Below are 14,238 nucleotides of genomic sequence, written 5' to 3'. Positions count from 1 at the left end.
TAATTGATCCTGCAAACGTAAGTGCCTTGCAGAGAAGTGGAGTCACAGTGGCAATGTGGTTTTTGGAGTTTCTGTCGCTCATCTACACTGAGAGGCGGATGAAGTTTCTGTTAATAAATAAACTGTGTTTGGAAATGAGAGCAGCTCTCTGTAGATTTGCTTTGAGAATGGCTAATCTAGGGCTGCTTCAGTGGATGCTGGAGAAATCATTGAATTGGAGGTGATTTTACACCAGTATTATTGATCTCTTATTTCCCATCCCACTGTTTATGTTTTCTTCTTTGCACAGCACTCGACTCATGATTGCATATAAGTAGGCAACCAAGTAGAGATTTTATTGGCATCACAATTATTAAACAAGTCTCTGTATAAGTCAATGCATATTTAGCAGTGTGTTCAGTAATGACCATTTCACTGCAGTCTCCCCTGTGTAAACACATAAGCGATTCTGCCCTACTTCTGAAGTGTTAAAGAGAGGACAAGGACATGAGGGTAAGTTGCTCCTACTGCCTAATGTTCCACTTCCACTTCTCTGAAAGTCTTTACAGACTTAACCTTGATCAAACCGCCAGCATGCTCCAGTGTTATTAATTACACAGAAAGCAGTCTTTAAATATTTAGAGACTCTGTTTGGTGAATTAAGGCATAGGAATCCCAGTGAGACACAACAGCCAGATGACAAAAGAGAATTGTGAATGTTGCTGTCATGCTTGGGCTGATACACGTCTCGCTTACACACACTAAACTGGCAGCATTAGAGTCCAAACGGAGACTGTTAAAGCCGTTAGTGAAAGGCCTTGATGGTGTATATCATGTGACTGTCTGTCTGACGCTATCCAGACACTCAGCTTTGCCCTGTAGGAAGCAGAGCTCACACGAGGGGATTGCATTATCATTGACTTTTTATGTAATTGTATGGTGCTTTTCAGTTTAGTAGTGTTTTCTGCTTTTTCACTAATGGCACCTTCTATTGTGTGAGCTGTACTTCACACACCATCCATCTCTCACTGGATTTGAGCCTAATTCATATTCAGAAAGCGGTACAGCGTGGGCACCATTAACAGTTCAAAAGAGATGAGAAAGTGTGTTGATGCATTAACCTGTGTGCCTTCATATGCTCGTGTGAGTGTAAGAATGTGTGTGTGAGAGAGTTAATGGGATCGGTCATCAAGGATGACAAACACATTCTCAAAATGTCACCACGTCTACCCTCCAGTTATTCCATTTTACTGATCCCATGCTGCTCGGTAACCCATTGCCGTGTCGCCCTTTCATTCGCCTTTGCAAACGTTGAAAGCTAAAGAGGAAAAAGCCAAATCCATAAGCAAATATTAGCCAAGCGACACAAAGGCATTCCTGAGTGGCATGTTGTCCTCTCGCTCCCTGACTCATCCTTAACCCTTCTCAACAACTCCTTCCTTCTGCAATCGTTCTCATAGAGCTTTGATTTTCCTCTGTAGCGTTTTACGTAGCACCTACACTAAATCTAACTTATAGTGTTAGCAAAAGCAAACGTGAGAAACTATGCCATTTTAGCTTGCTTCTGCAAGTTTTTGAGCTTTTTTGACTTGTGTTTCACAGGACTCAAACCAGAGCGCTTCACGTTACAAGTGCAATGCTATACCAGGTGCGCTAATGAGCAAGTTTACTATTTCAGAAAAGCCATATGGAGATGGTTATGTGATGCAAACATTAAAATATATTAGTTTAAAATTTATTAGTTCACCCTTAAACATAAGACCCCACCCCTAAACCCAACCATCAGTGGGGCATAAGCAGATTGTACACAAGCGTATGTATGAGTTTTTTACAAATTAGCCACCAATAATATGAATTAGCCACAGATTCTCCAAAATGGAAAATAGTTATGAATTTATGATAAATTCAAGTTTTCAATTCAAGTTTATTTGTATAGCGCTTTTCACGATACAAATCGTTGCAAAGCAACTTTACAGCAAATTAAGTTTCTACAGTATTTAGTTAGCATGTGCTAGTTTACAAATTCATGCAGTATGGTAAAAGTGTTTAGAGGTCATAATAATAACCTGATCTCATGAGAAAACTAATTTACGAAAAACCTTTTTTAAGAGAAAAGTATTTTACGAGGTGGCAATTGCATATGAATTTGTATAATGTGATTCATACAAAAATGTAAGATTTTTATAAAGATTTTAATAATGGAGGGTCACCCCTAAACATTAAGTCACAGCCTTAAACCTAACCTTCAGTAGGGCGTAAGCAGATCGAACGAATGCATATGAATGAGATTGTAAGAATTTATATGAATTAGCCACCAATTTTCCAAAACGGAAAATATGAATTGCCAGAGTGTGTTGCATAGTATTGTGCAAGGAGCCACACGAAATAAGACTTCACTAATCAATAATCTGAATCTTTTATCATAATTTATGTGAAAAAGGAATAAAGGTTGTTCAGCTGGAAACTGCTGTGGATTGTATGTATAGATATGTTTTTGGAGTTTTTGCGAAAATGTAGAGGCACGTTTTACCAATGAGTCTAGCTTGTCTAAATACCATTGTAACTTCTGACAGGCAGACAAGGAGATGAGCAAACACTCTCACAAAAGTACACACGCATCCACTGGTCATACTGTTGGGAAGGTGGACTCTACCAACAACACAATTACACAGCGATTTTCGAATAATTCCTCTGAAGAAATGTCCGAGCTTGGCTTGGCTTGGAGCAGTGCTGCCATTGTGCAGCCGATGTGTAACCCTGATCAAACCCGCGCCGGTCCTCTTTATTTAGTGTTTCACCCTTGGCCTCGGGTCTAAATGCCGTTCCCATCGCTGTCACGGACTCAAGATGGATTGGCCAGCCTGGGCCCCCCTGGAGCTGTGTTTGCCTGAGGAAGTCCTGAGGTGGAGAGGTCAGTGTGGTGGGCCGGCGGGGGGCGCAGATGATGTCCACGCTTTATTGAGAGCTCTTGCTGCCTATTCACACACACCAGCACTGACTTTCCAAAGAGGGAAGGTTGTAAATGCCTAGAAGAAAACAAAGATAACCCGACGCCCATCCCCGATGGCAGGGTGCTCAGTGGGATTGTATTGTATTGATTGTGTTGTGAGCCGAACCCCTGCAGACATGAGCTGTGATTGTCCCTCTCTGCTGAGGCTGGTGTCTAGGTTGAAATTGCAATGATTTTTAATAAAGTAAAAAAAAATGTATCTAGCAGTAAACATTTGCTGAACATTTATTGGTTTGAAATGCAATCAACATTACCAGTTGTGTAAAACTGAGAAAACGAACTGTGTTTTTTTTTTTTTTTTACTTCCCCGGGTTCATGATGATTGAAATTACATTTAGTTTCATGTTTAGAGAGAGAAACATGAGTATGGTGGTCTTGCTTTCACAGTACTCATCCCTAACTGCATTTTTTACAGACACCAATGTGAACTGGGATCGAATTCGAAGTAATTTTCTTGCAAAAATTGCCAACAGGACAGTCCTTTCTCCTATCTGGCAATCTTAAGAGAGAGCTCTATATATATAGGCTCTATTTATTCCCTCTCTGTTTTAAAGTTTCCTATGTGGAAACCTCTGGGCTTTTTAAACATATAATATCAAACGTGGCAGAGAATAACCTTTCTCCAAGAAGATGGAGCTCTGGTTTTCTGGAGGGGACTGTGGGAGTTTGGAAGCATGAAAACATTAACGTTGGTGAAAAAAGATGCAAGATATGTGTAAGAGTCCAGAGTGATCATGAGAGACTCTCACACACTGACTCCTGTCTGTTCCTGCTCCATTGTTCCTGAACACACACACACAGTTCCAGCTGGGTACCTTGGTCTCCTAGCAACCTTCACCTCAGTAATTTGACTGGCGGCACCTACGGTGAGGAATCATTGATTCACAAAGCCTCAGGACATTTATATTACACCCGCAGAAACAGACGGAGAGACGAGACCTTTAGATTTCTGTAGGCCGTGAATATTCTGATGAATGTGCTGTATTTCAGTCTGGCATCACGTTATTTGCTTGGCTGTATGTCAACACAAGCGAAAGATATTTAATGTGAGATAATAATGACGTTTTCTAGTCTGAATTTGTGTAAACTCAGTTTATGGTAACTCAGTTATTAATATGGAAAAAAACGGCACACACATGCTTACGTTTGTATTAACAGACATCGAAATCATTTTCAATGAACACTTCTGACGTTACACTGTAAAAAATTATTTTTTGAAGTATGTTTAACAACAAAACACTATTTCAGTCTTTCTTCTTCAAAATTGCATGTTTAGGGTTAGTGTCAATGTGTTACTTGCTGTTTCTTTGTAATTAGTTGTGTGAGTTTATTTTAGTGAAAAATTTTTTTTATAACAATTGCTGCGTAGAAATTGCACTGTTGATCTTTAAATCACCTGTGTATTTATTAGTATTTTTAGTTTGCTGGTACTGCTTTAATTATTACCATTATTATTGGTTTATTACATATTTATTACATAGTAATCCACCAGTTACTAATTACAAAAAGGCAATATTGCTGTTTCAGGATCAGTTTGGGCTGTTGTACATAACTCACTGATGGATCTGAGTGTTTAGACGGAACCTAAACAGTCTTCAATGTCTGTGCTGTTATTCATTTACATTTGTGTATCTGCTGATGCACCAAAATATGATTGTGTCCTTTGTCATCCAAAGCACCGCAGGAAAGATAACTGTGGCCAGTGAAGCTTTATGAACCGATGAAGAGACCAATCACTGGCCTCTGACCGCAATACACCCGACTCATTACCCATGGAGCACTGCAAGCCTGGAAAGAGACGAGCTCGCTGTGTGTGTGTGTGTGTGTGTGTGTGTGTGTTTGCACTGAAGCCTTCTATCTTTATTTATTTAGTCCTCATGCTCTCCTCTCTGCTCCCTAAATTGTGTCAGAGAGTGACACACATAATACAGCATCATACACACACACACACACACACACACACACACTCCCGCACGCACAGGTACAAAGATCAAAACAAGAGTCTGTCATACTGTGCTTTCATCGCCTCCAGTTTCATTTCCGCTGCTGAGTCCATAGGAACGAATATTTCGTTCTGAACATTTTGTGGCGTCATGAGATTGGACTGTGTATTCATCTGAGGATTTACCAAACACAATTTTCAACATATTTACTCGAGTGCAAAAAAACTACCTGGCAGAGCAGGAGAAAAAACAAGAAGCCATGCTTTGAATATTCATATTTTGCACACTGAAACGAGAAGGACAAGAATGCGTGAGAAAATGTGTGAGAAAGCAGATATGAATGAATCCGGTCTAATCCTGCTAAAGTGCCCTTACACGATTGAGACACTATTGAGCGGCAGACAAAAGACTACTGTAGCGTGTTTGGGCATGAAACACTTCTGCTGCCATTAACGAGGCCAGTTCTCTCTGTCCTGCACTTTTTCATATTGTTCAGTCCAAGGCCGTTTTGGCTGGAATCGCAATTTCCAGACCAGAATTCATTACTATATAATCAATTGCCTGCTGTCATAAAGTGCACTGTTGCATTGTAAGCTTTCAGAATGCGTCATGTATGATTTTAGAGACATGTATGAATATGTGTTTACAGGTGGTTTAGCATCATCCATTTGTCATGTCATTTTTAATTAGTTGGACATTTCTAATGCTTTGCATTGTGGGAAATAGCATTTAGAGGTATGGCATTTTTTAACACTATTGAATATACTCTTATAGGCTAGTTAGCATGCATATTTCTGATTTTCTCAGAGAAATATTTTATTGTACTTTTTACGCTCGGTATATTTCATGGTGTTTTTCAACTTCTGTCTCATATAATTCCCATTTAAAGATGACTCAAAATAATAAATTTTTGAGATAAAGTAATAACACAAAGCTCTATCTAATTTCATTGCTCTCTAGGAGAAACAGATGAGATGCTAATAGAATTTCATTTGGGTTTTTTGTGACTCTTTGTGACTGATTCACTTGGGTTATGCAGAATAATACATTTAGTTCTAGGGAAACGAGGAGAACGCTTGACACGCTGAAAGCCTAGGGAGATGTTTATTTAATAAAACTATGGTAATTACTTCAGATAATTATTCACTCAGAGTGATCACTTATTGAGCAGCTGAACAGCAGTGTGAAAGAAACTGAAATCCTGGATCACAGTGATCGAAGCCAAGTGAAAACTGTGAAAACTGAAGCTTGTTTCAGATCTACTGTAGCATCATGTGGAGGAACGGCAGGACTTCAGCCATCAAAGGCCCAAACGTTTGAGTCTTGTCTCGTCAACTTAATGTGAAATAAACTTTTATTGGTGTCATTGTATTGGTGTTCAGTTTTGATGTCTGTGGGCTTCATGCTTCCAAAAACTTTCAAATTTCCAAATTCGGTTTCTTGACAAGAGCCATTTAAATGGGTCAGTTTTGGCAATTTTTGACTATGAGTACCTGACACCAGATATATTAGATGTATTCAGCTGTAGTTGGCACATCAGCTGACTGCTTTGCTTTCAGCTAATTTGTAGTTTTCATGAATTAATCTAAAAACAGATGTAATGTGCTTGTTGGAGGATTGTGACTGTGAGGAATGAGTTTTAAGTAAATCTACGTCTCAAGGCTTCCTTGACCCTCATATAGTTTACTGAAAAATGGAGAATTGGTGGTGTTGAAATCAGTTTTCTGATGCCCTGCTTGGGCATCATTACCTGCTTACTAGTGATCTTAGCAGTAGATTTCCATCGCTCTAGTACTCCACACTCATCTGTTACTGTAGTTCTCTTGAATGGCTTTGCTCTTTCACTCTACTGTAGACTCCTAGAGGATCCCAGGATGAATTCTCATCACAGAAGAAGCCTGCAAACATCTGCAGATATGACAGAAGCTGCTGGATTCTTGAGTGCAAGCACTCTCTCTGCATAGTAGGGTGGATTCATTATACAGCAGCTTTGTCACAAAGACCTTCCCACTTTTTCTGTCCAAAGCGACTCCCAGCTAGGTTTGGATCAATGCCAAACTCCATAAAACCATGCATGCAATGTTTGTTGCCTGTTTTTCATGCATTTCGGAATAAATAACAGCTTAGAGATGTTTACTTTGGCTTGTATCGCTGGTGCAACAGTGCACAACAGCATTGAAATAAAGCAGGAAACTCACATATATAGGGTGGGGGGATACAATTAAAATTGTATTATTTATTTATTTTCAATTAAATTAAAATTTTAAAATCAGTATTAAACTTGAAGCAATGCAGTTTAAATGTAGACTGGTGAAAGGTCAGTTTTTGAGTCTATATATTTTCTCTTTGATAAAATAAGTTTTGTTTTGACTTGTTTTTCACAGTAGGAAAAGCAGATTAGAAATGACTTGAGGGTGAATAATTGGTGACAGAATTTTCATTGTCGGAACTGTTCTGTAAACAGCATTTGACTCAATGCGGTTTAACTGCAGTGTTTTCTTCAGTTCTTGGGGAGTGTGTGTGTGTGTCTGTGTGCACTGGTTTGGGTGGTTTATGAGGACACAAATTTGTATAATGGCATGGGTATGGCAGAGGTATTACAATATGAAGGTGGTTTATGAGGACACTTCCTGTGTCCCTGTAATTCAAAAGACTTAAAAAAACATACTAAATGTTGTTGTTTTTTTTTTGAAAATCTAAAAATGCAGAAAGTTTTCTGTGAGGGGTAGGGTTAGGTGTAGGGTTGGTGTAGGGCAATAGAAAATAGTTTGTACAGTATAAAAACCATTACACCTATGGAGAGTCCCCGTAAACTACCAATACCAACATGTGTGTGTGTGTGTGTGCTGATGAATGTCAGTCTGTGTATATGTGAGTGTTGTCATGCACACCTGTCAGTCTCTGAACTGAAGATGAGCGCAGGACGGATGCTCTGAGAGGTTTGATGTATTTCCTCCTGAAGGTGTCCTGTGGGATTGTTTGCAGACTGGTGCCGTTCAGTATGTTGAGCAAGTGATATCTTTGCCGTTGTTCGCTTTTACTGGAGTAATATTTTATAATACGGATCTGTACTTTTACTCAAGTACTTGATTTGTGTACTTCGTCCACCACTGGTTGTTCATTTCTATCACTCATCTGGCCCAGTGTATGTCAAACTGACTGAACTGCCAAACATCACATATCCCAATTTGCACAATATTTGTCTTTTGTTTTGCTTTTTTTGGGATATTCCTGGCTTTGTTAATTTAAGAAGTTGTCGGTTTTAGATACGTGTGCATTTCTTACATTTCAGAATAGCAAATGGGATTCTTAGAAGGCTAAACCTTGCATATGAGCACAATGGGCGTAAATGGTGATGAGGAAAGCTCAGCAATGCTTTCATTGTTGGTCTGTATCTTGAGGAATGAAAGCTATTTGCGTTGTCTCTGTGGTTACTGGACTTCCTTGGGAGGCTTCCAGACGATTCCCAGCTCAGTTTGCACTCCCTCAGGAAGACTTCATAACTCAAAGTCACCGATAATAGTATCCTAGTTCTGTATTATATGAAGCCTGCACCCTTACAAACAGCGTGTGCTATTAGTCGAAGTGTAAGACTGAGGCTTGTTATGTTCAAGTCATTTTGCCCCAAAGAGGATTTTCTTTTTCCCTAAAATGCTAATGTTATTGCATTGGACTAAAACTTACTGGGTTTAACAAGTCACCAACATTTTTTATTTTTTGTACTTTTTGAACTTTTTTTGAATATTTTTTTCCACCTTGTTACATTTGTGGTGTTTTCAGTCAAAAATGACCAGCCTTTTAAAAAGTAGAAATTTCTCATTATGCTACATTATCACCAAATAATGGATTCAATCTTTTTATCAATTTGTTTTCCTTCAGTTAGCACAGGTTTTGTATTTATTTTAGGAACTGTCTCATTGATCTCAGTTTTTGAGTGAACATTGCCACAATAATTATTCACAAATAATTGTTTTTATTGGCTCAAAAAACTGAGGTGCAATCAGCTCCAAAAAGAAACAGAAAACCTGTGCTAACTGAAGGAATACAAGTTGACCAAAAGATTGACTACAATATTTGGTGATAATAATATAGCATAATGAGAGATTCACAAGCAATTATTAAAAGGCTGGTCATTTTCTGGCACATCACAAGTGTTAAGGTAAATCCTTTTATTTTTGTATTGGATGAAGTTAAATATATAGTTTGTAACACTAAGACCTTAAACATGTAGTCATCTCCATGTTTTTCCTCTTATAAGAATATCAAATAAGAAAAGAATAGAAAACTCAATATTATCTACAGTACACTAAAAATGTCCATTCTAATGACTTTTCTGCCAACCATGTGGATTGGTAGTTAATTATAAAAGACTGAAAAGAATGAACTATAAAGGAGTGCTTTGAAGGAGCCGACGGGGAGTGGCACATCTTATTTTTTTGTTTTAGCCACACAAACTGTCCTCTGTTGAAATGTCTACAATGATCAGTGCAGATCTGCGGTTTGAGGGTCTGAAAGCACAGGACGTTTCAGAGGACGGCCCTCTAGCGAACACGGCTACCAGCACTCATTAGTTCTGCCTGCTTTATCCGCTCACAGACACTAACCCTTCACCTACAGCCAGCAGACCTCAAGAAAGAAGACACATCACTTGAATCGTATCAGGAAATGACCTAGGACATTATTGTATATCAACATCAGTAAAAGCCCAATAAAGAGCCTAATTACAATCGTGACGGTGTGATGAAACTGAGTGTTGCAAGAGAAAGGAATTGGCTGTGTGTGTTCCTCTCAGGCCTCTCATTAGTGTTTAGAGATACGCAATTAGCCTCTTAAACACGAGCGTGTAATCCACTCAGATTACCCAGAGCTTTGTGCTCCGCACACGATCACTTTAAAGCATGACAGCAGGATTTAGGACGCTGCCTTTCAGCTGCTTTCTGGCGTTTAGCGTCGCCTGCGATGTCACGTCTGTCTCTATTGATTTTCAGAAACGTCCTCAGTCTGTTATTACTGCTGATCCTTTGTTTCGCGTTCAGAATCATGTTTGAAACAAAGAACTGTTTTTCAGATTTTCAGTGCATGATGCATAAGCCTTGTACAATGTGCAGCGATAGTAATTTACCTCTTTGCACTTTTTTTTTTCAGGCAGATCATCATTACAGCTGTTTTAGGTCTTTCACTATAGTTCACCCAAAAAAATGAATATCGTCACCTTGAGTTGTTCACATATTCTTGTTCTGTGACAACTCATTTACATTATGTGATGTTTTTTTTAAGTTGTGTACATTTTGGGACTGATGTATGAAAGAGACCTGTTCCCCAAAAACTTTGAAGCCCAATATCTCGAAACTGCTCAGAATGCAGATAGATCCTTATAATTCCAAGGTGACGACATGTATACCTGTAGCACTCATTAGTGTACAACATATAGAAGAGTGATGAAGGCAGAGCCTGGGCTGAGCTTCCCTAAACCAGTAGCAATGGTCTGTACGATCTGCTTAGGCTTGCTGAAGATCACACCAGTTCTTCTCAGCGACCGCACCAAAACTCACTCAGCTGCTCTCCACACATATATGGTCTTATTTGGTGGTTTCAATTTTTTCAATCAGTAAAATGGTCTAATATAAATTATTCATTTGAACATCTGATGTCTAAACAGTGTGAGGGCCTAATGGTTTCTGAATAATCTCTGTATTCCAATGATGCATTAACTTTAAGCCTCTCATGAACATTTTGAGACATAAATTCAGAAACAGATAATTCAAGTGAAGTTATTAAATGTAATTTCGGGAGGAGTACGCCCATCTAATCTTCCCATTAATATCCAAGTATAAAAACAGCCTCTTATCACTTCCGTTGTTAGTTCTTTCGGCATCCCTCCGCCTCCCCATCTCCATATTTTATGCATATTTATTTATTTATCTTTCTGTCTATGGGGGGGGGCAATCAGAGCTCGAGTAGAATATCCTCTCTGAGCCCCTCTATAGCAGACAGCAAGCCAAATCTGTTTAGCACTTACGCTAAGATTATATGGGCACACAAACTTGTGAAGTGCATCTAATTTTGATGTAATGTACCTGTAACGTCACTTCTGAAATTACATTACGTATGTGCATTATAATTCCAGATTTTCTCTTTTTCTAGAGACTTGAGTGAGAACTTCATCCAGGCGATTCCCCGAAAGGCCTTCAGAGGAGCTACGGACATCAAGAACCTGTGAGAGCTCATGACACAACTGCACAGAGACCAGACTAAACCCAGATTCTGTTTAACCGTCGTTTCACTCGGTGTTTTACAGGCAGTTAGACAAGAATCACATCAGCTGCATCGAGGATGGAGCTTTCCGCGCTTTACGTGGACTTGAAGTTTTGTGAGTAGAAAAACACACACAGTTAAAGATCACGCCCATCGTATTTGACATCTTAACACATATGAACCGAAACGGAACAGAATCCAACCTGTGGCATGAACAAGTGCGAGTCTGACCTTCTTTAGCAACCATCATCAATCTGTGGAAGGCAAACGAAAGTGTGCTAGAGCCACTGTGATCTCATTCATAATCACAGGACGTCTGCTTCTAGCACTCTACATTTTTATATGTTTGCATCAACACTAAAACATGCATCGTTAAAGGACTGACAGCATGTAAAACAGCAGCGTTTTATGCCAACGTTAGAAATGGACAAATGTTTATGATTTCATCAGGATCATACACTATTGAATTCATGACATTAGTTAAATCAGTGACGCTAATTACATATTTTAAATTCCAATATATTTATTTAATGCATTTAATTAGACGTGACAATAGTTTCATCCTGTTCTGTGTGATTTCACAATTCAGCCCCTTTGGAAGGTTTTCTTGACTTTACTTCAGCCTAAACGTAAAAGCCTGCCCTTACGAAAAAGAAGTTTATTCAAGTGTGCTATTAGTATACTTCTTTTAAACTAAAAATAGGAAAGTCTACTTTGTCTACTTTTTATGTACTTCTCAGAAATATACTTAAAATGACATTTAAGTATACTTGACTTGTACCCAAAAAACACAAGTGAAGAAGAAACCGAACCAACAGATGCTTCCACATGTATTCTAACACGATCCTCAGACATAAAACAGCATCAAAACTGTGTAACGTTATGGAATAAAATGTCGACCAATGAAGAAGTAATAATGACTGTCAAGCTTTGGGGTGTTGATCGACTCCATCTACATTCTGATTATCATTCTGAATCCAATTCATAGTCTTGTTTTCAGCTTTTTGTTCAAAATATTGTGTATTTATTTCTGATTTTTTTTTTTATTTATGAAACTTACCCACATTCGAGTGTTTATAAAAAAGAATGCATGAAGCTAGAATAAAATGTTTTTGTTTACAAGCAGATACCCTGTTCTTTTGATGTTTTGTATGTTCAGATATTCATGTAACAAAATATATACAAATTAATACCTAAATAGGGACATAGTAGTATACTTAAAGTATGATGTAAAGTTCACTTAAAGAAAACGTACGAGTATACTTGCAGTATAAAACTACTAAACTAGTAGTTTACTGAGACTATACTTCAAAGTGTACTAAAAATGCTACTACAAGTATTTAATTAGTAAACTATCAGTATACCTATAAGTTCACTTTTAGTATAGTTGCAGTACAAGCTAAAACTATTGATGTAAACTAGTTGTGTACTCAAAGTTTACTACTGTTATACTTAAAAGTATACTTTTATATTCTAGAAAAATGGGCCAATTTAGTCCCAAGGAGTATTGAAATAGTACACTTACAAGTATACTACTAGTACACTGATATTTGTATACTTACTGCATAAAGTATACTTAAAAATATACTTGAACTTTATTTAAGTATACTTAATAAAATAAACTTGAAGTATACTACTTTTTGGTAAGGGTGTCATCATTTAGTCATTTTCTTTGTTTTTGCTGAGGGCATCATAAAGTGTTTACAAATGTAATCTATTTATATTGCAACTCTTTAGAAGCTATACGTCAGCTTGTGTATGACAAAATAAAAGTATATTGTAGTATCATATATATACTAATTCTCTGTGTTGGTGGGGTTTAGGGTATGTTAGGGGCTCAAATACATCAATATTGCGGTAAAATGTAAATATAAAGACTCTTGCATTTCAAAAGCAGTGCTTACATGAATCCTTTTGCATTTTAGATACTGTCAAAGTTTGTATATCCAAAGTACAAAAATGCTGAATGCTATGTATAAGTACTTCTGAATTCTTAAGAGATCTGGTTGGTTTATTTCATGGTGAACTGATTCATATTGATGATCAGTGGGAACAATCATTGATTGTCTCTTGGATGTTTTGCAGAACCCTGAACAGCAACAACATCAGCAGCATCCCAGTGTCCAGCTTCAACCACATGCCCAAGCTCAGGACCTTGTGAGTAACGCAAACACACACATAAAACACACAGTGTGAGTGTGCGCCAAGTCACTCTTCAAGAGATAGTTCACCAGGAAAAAAATATATATTCTGTCATCATTTACTCACTCGTTTCAAACCTTCAGGACTTCCTCTCTTCTGCAGAACATGGGAGAATATTTTGAAAAATGTCATTTCATTATGTGGACAAAAACTGTTCTCTAAATATCTTATTTTGTTCTGCAGAAGCAAGAAAGTCATAAAAGTTTGAAATAATATGAAGATGAGAATATGATGACAGATATTTTTGAGTGTCCTGAGTTATGTGATGAGAGCTGATAGATGGTGGGTAGTTTACGAAGCACATTTGGAATTACACAAAGTGTTTTCTGTGAAATCTTACAAGCATGTAGCTAAAATGTTCGATTCCCAGGAAATGCAAGTCACTTTATAAAAGATTCAGAATGATTAACTAATAGTCAAAAAGTATCTACTCATACTGATTTGTTTCAACTGGTGTGATATGATGTTTTTTTTTTTTACATCTTATTGATAAACTAGAGTACATAAAGTTTCTGCCACTGAATAAAAAAAAAAAAAAAGGTAATTGCAAATTTTAACTCATAATTCTGATTGTTTTTCTCACAATTGTGAGATTATATCACGCAATTCTGAGGGAAAAAAATTCAGAATTGCGAGATTGCAAGTGTAACATATGTGTATGTGCTTGATCTTTTTTATGGGAACTGTACAGCAGTTTTTACCGAGGTCCATCTTATCTGACAGCAGATGAACAGCAGGCAGTAAACACACACACACACACACGCACATGCAATCACGCACACACACACACACACATACACACACACATTGCATGTGTGTGTGTGTGTGTGTGCGTGATTGCATGTGCGT

The 14,238-nt window shown here is 37.8% G+C and overlaps 1 protein-coding gene across 1 annotated transcript in view; it reads left to right on the top strand.

Annotated features, from left to right (window-relative positions):
- The window catches only part of slit1a (slit homolog 1a (Drosophila)), a 67,669-nt gene that overhangs the window by 20,087 nt on the left and 33,344 nt on the right, over positions 1–14,238 (top strand). Inside the window, exons 5-7 of the mRNA XM_016500323.1 lie at positions 11,077–11,148; positions 11,231–11,302; positions 13,273–13,344. Of these exons, the coding sequence (XP_016355809.1) occupies positions 11,077–11,148; positions 11,231–11,302; positions 13,273–13,344 (216 nt within the window). The remainder of the gene's footprint in view (positions 1–11,076; positions 11,149–11,230; positions 11,303–13,272; positions 13,345–14,238) is intronic.

This window comes from Sinocyclocheilus anshuiensis, unplaced genomic scaffold, assembly GCF_001515605.1.
Source record: "Sinocyclocheilus anshuiensis isolate Anshui unplaced genomic scaffold, SAMN03320099.WGS_v1.1 scaffold166, whole genome shotgun sequence".
Lineage (NCBI taxonomy): Eukaryota > Metazoa > Chordata > Actinopteri > Cypriniformes > Cyprinidae > Sinocyclocheilus > Sinocyclocheilus anshuiensis.
The sequence above is the reverse complement of the archived record's forward strand: the minus strand, read 5'-3'. Positions and strand labels throughout refer to the sequence as shown.